General features: G+C 40.2%; 1 protein-coding gene across 1 annotated transcript; it reads left to right on the forward strand.

Annotated features, from left to right (window-relative positions):
- The first annotated feature begins 1,662 nt into the window (after positions 1-1,662).
- LOC146937310 (uncharacterized) lies at positions 1,663-2,646 on the forward strand. Its single transcript, XM_085749390.1, has one exon. The coding sequence runs from the start codon at positions 1,663-1,665 to the stop codon at positions 2,644-2,646; it is 984 nt and encodes a 327-aa protein (XP_085605516.1).
- Positions 2,647-3,474: the final 828 nt, after the last annotated feature.

Here is a 3,474-nt window from a genome sequence, read left to right on the forward strand (position 1 = left end):
ATTAAAAAATACAAACCAATTCCATTTTGCCACTTGGCTTTTTACTTTAAAACATTTTCAAAACTAATAAAAAACACACCACCAATCAAACGTCAATTTTTACCACGAACTACGTGATTTTGATCCCTCACGGGTTCGTAGGCAAACGACTTGTCCTTCCAAATCAATAAAATTTAGATAATTAGGTCTTTCTATTTACTCATTTAAAATTCCATTTTACAAAACAAGCAAGTTATAACACATTAATTAAATGAAACCAAGAGGTTCCCGTAGAGTACTACGGACATAAAGAGTGATAATACCATCCCTTTATGTAACTAACCCCCGAACCCTAAATCTTTTCAAAATGGGCTGTTTGAACTTTTTTCCCCTTTTCTCAAAAAATTAAATGTTCATTCGTGAAATGATCAAGTGAGTCAAAAGCTAATCAAATAGGTATGATCTCCGAAAAATGACGCGACAGAAATGGCGACTTCACTGGGGACACCCCTAAGAGGGTTGAGCCTAACTTGGTCTTATTTAATTTTTGTGCTATAACTTGCTTAAAAAAATCAATAAATAAAAGATGGAAATACCTGTATATATGTTCTCCCTTCTTCTTCTTTCTTCCTTCTTAACGTGAGTGGTGAGATAAGCTCTACACCCGGGCTTGAGGGAACATTAAGATAGGATGGTGATATAATCATAGTGCTATTCCAAGAGTAATCTTGAGTGTTAGTACATGTGATAATCCCGCTCAATGGAGGTTCTTGGAAGTAATACTATGTTGACATGAGTAATCGTGTTCAGCACTATTATTTTCAAGTAACCGTCGAAGTTGAGTACCTTTAGTTACCTTTAACCCATCTTGGCCTTTTAGAACGTAGTGCGGTGGCTGATCAAGAGTAATCTTGAGTTAGTTGATACGCGATACTACACCCAAACGAGACTTTCCTACGAATGTCATTGGATCAAGAGTAATCTTGTAACCCGATTATATTTGGAAGTGGTTGTAGACTTTGGGAACTTGGTCGAACCCTTGTTACAAGTACAAATGAAACCATAGTCCTTACCAAATGGCGTTATTACCCTTGACTCCAACATTATGGACTTAAACCTCACCATGTTTTCACCGTTTGGGTTGCATAAACATGCATACATGCATTCATTCATAAATAATTCTTTTTTCACTCATCAAAATGTCGAAGGACTAAAAACAAGTTTTTTTTTGTAAACATCATAGATATGAATCCTGCAACAAGAAGCACTAGGAAGTACTATTTCTGTGACCCGGATTTGTCAAACCTAAGGAAGCTAGGAAAAAGGGTGACTAACCCGGGAGATTTTCAAGACCGCCATGGGAAACTACTTAACCTCCTAGAGACGAAGGTTGTACAAGGGATCCTCGATACTTTGGTCCAATTTTATGACCATTATTGCCATTGTTTCACTTTCCTCAACTACCAACTTGTCCCCACCCTTGAGGAATATTCCTACTTGGTTGGTCTACCGGTGTCTGACGAAGAACCTTTCAACGGCCTAGAGCCCGCTCTTAAGCACGAAGCCATTTCAAAAGCCCTTCACCTTGAAACATCCATTATAACAGCTAAACTTACCACCAAATGAGGCCTTCTAGGTCTACCCGCCAAATTCCTTTTTGAAAAAGCCACCGCCTTTGCCGATATGGGCAGTATTGATGCCTTTGAATCTGTCCTTGCCCTACTCATATATGGTCTTATGCTCTTCCCAGATGTCTCCGACTTTGTTAATGTTAATGCCATCAAAATCTTCCTAGCCAAAAACCCCGTCCCCACATTGCTTGCCGACACATACCATTTCATCCATGAGCGAACCAAAAAAAGGCAAGGAACTATACTTTGTTGTGCACCCCTGTTATACAAATGGTTTACCTTACATTTACCCGGTCACTTCAAAACCAATCTAGAAAATACCCGTTGGTCACAAAATATCATGTCCCTCGCTCCATCTAATATAGTTTGGTACAACCGAGATTACGACACCGGAACCATCATTGACAGTTGTGGAGATTTCTCTAATGTACCTCGTCTCGGTATATGTGGGGGAATTAGCTATAACCCTATCATCGCAAGGCGTCAGTTTGGGTACCCAATGGAGAAACCAAAGAACATCTCACTGGACGAGATATTCTACCTAAACCAAAAAGATAGCAAAGGCATGAGAGAAAGGTTCATAAAAGCTTGGCACGCTGTTCATAAGAGAGAAAAGGGTCAATTAGGAAGGAGGTCAGGTTTGGTCTACGAATCTTACACTAAGTGGGTCATTGATAGAGCTGTAAAAAATGGGATACCTTACCCCCTACAGAGGCTCCCATCTTCAACTACCTCGTCTCCATCCCTACGCATGACTCCTAAGACCAAAGAGGAAGCCCAGTATTTGTTGACTGAGATGACACGAGAAAAGGATACTTGGAGAATAAGATATATAGCGGCCGAAAACGAGATTGGGACTCTAAAGGGACAAGTAGAACAAAAAGATCATGAGCTTCGCAAGATGAGGCAACAATTGATCGAGAATGAGGATCTACTCCGAAAGAAGGACAGGCTGCTTGGAAAGCATATCACTAAGAAGCAGCACATGGATTTCATGGATTTATTTGATGGGGCGCACTCAGATTTTGAGGAGTAGTCTACTATACGGGCTCAAGAGTTTCCCAGTTGTTTTGCCACTTTATGTCATTTTCTAGCTTTTTGTGATGTACTTTGGAGTCTATCCCTTGGCTCAGTTTTGTTAAAAGGGAATTATCTTATAATACTTTGATTATTCAATGAAATTTTCAATTATGATGTTTACAAATTTGCTTTTATAAGTCCTTCGATAAAAAAATGTGTCTATTTTTGCATAAGCATCATGCATCATTTTTGCATTTCATAGTCTCAATTTCGAGTCTCACAAATATTTCTTTTCCATAAAAATGTCAACCCGTTTCACAAGGTAGTCCGACTGTTCTCATCTAAAGTCGACTCTACAACACTCGTGCAAACAAAAGAGAGAAGTGTGGACAAGAGATCACAACGCTCCAGGCCAAGTCAAAGCAGTCGCAGTTCCAGCAGGGGCCCGAACGCCAACATCAACAACAACCTCGACAACAGGCTCCAAAGATGCAGTTTGACCCAATCCCAATGACGTATGCGGAGCTGCTTCCCATCTTGCTCATGAAGAACCTTGTCAAAAATAGAAAGCCTCCTCGAGTGCCTAATGAGTTGCCGGTTGGTTATTAACCTGACCTCTCATGTGCCTTTCATCAAGGGGCACCCGGCCATGACATCGAGCACTGTTTATCTTTGAAGATTGAAGTCCAGAAGCTGATTGAAGCCAATATGATGCTCTTTGAAGGTTGAATTCGGATGAGCAAATTAATCCACTGCCAAATTATATTGCCTAATATTGTGACACATGGAGTGGATAGCTGCAATTGGGTCGTTTTGATGTTCCTCCTACTGCTTATTTGTTCAA

The sequence above is a fragment of the Medicago sativa genome, chromosome 3, assembly GCF_051527215.1.
Source record: "Medicago sativa cultivar Bolivia chromosome 3, Bolivia_mono, whole genome shotgun sequence".
Taxonomy (NCBI): Eukaryota; Viridiplantae; Streptophyta; class Magnoliopsida; order Fabales; family Fabaceae; genus Medicago; species Medicago sativa.

Coding starts and splice junctions, on each gene's coding strand:
- LOC146937310 (XM_085749390.1), top strand. CDS start 1,663: ATGGGCAGTATTGATGCCTTTGAATCTGTCCTTGCCCTACTCATATAT.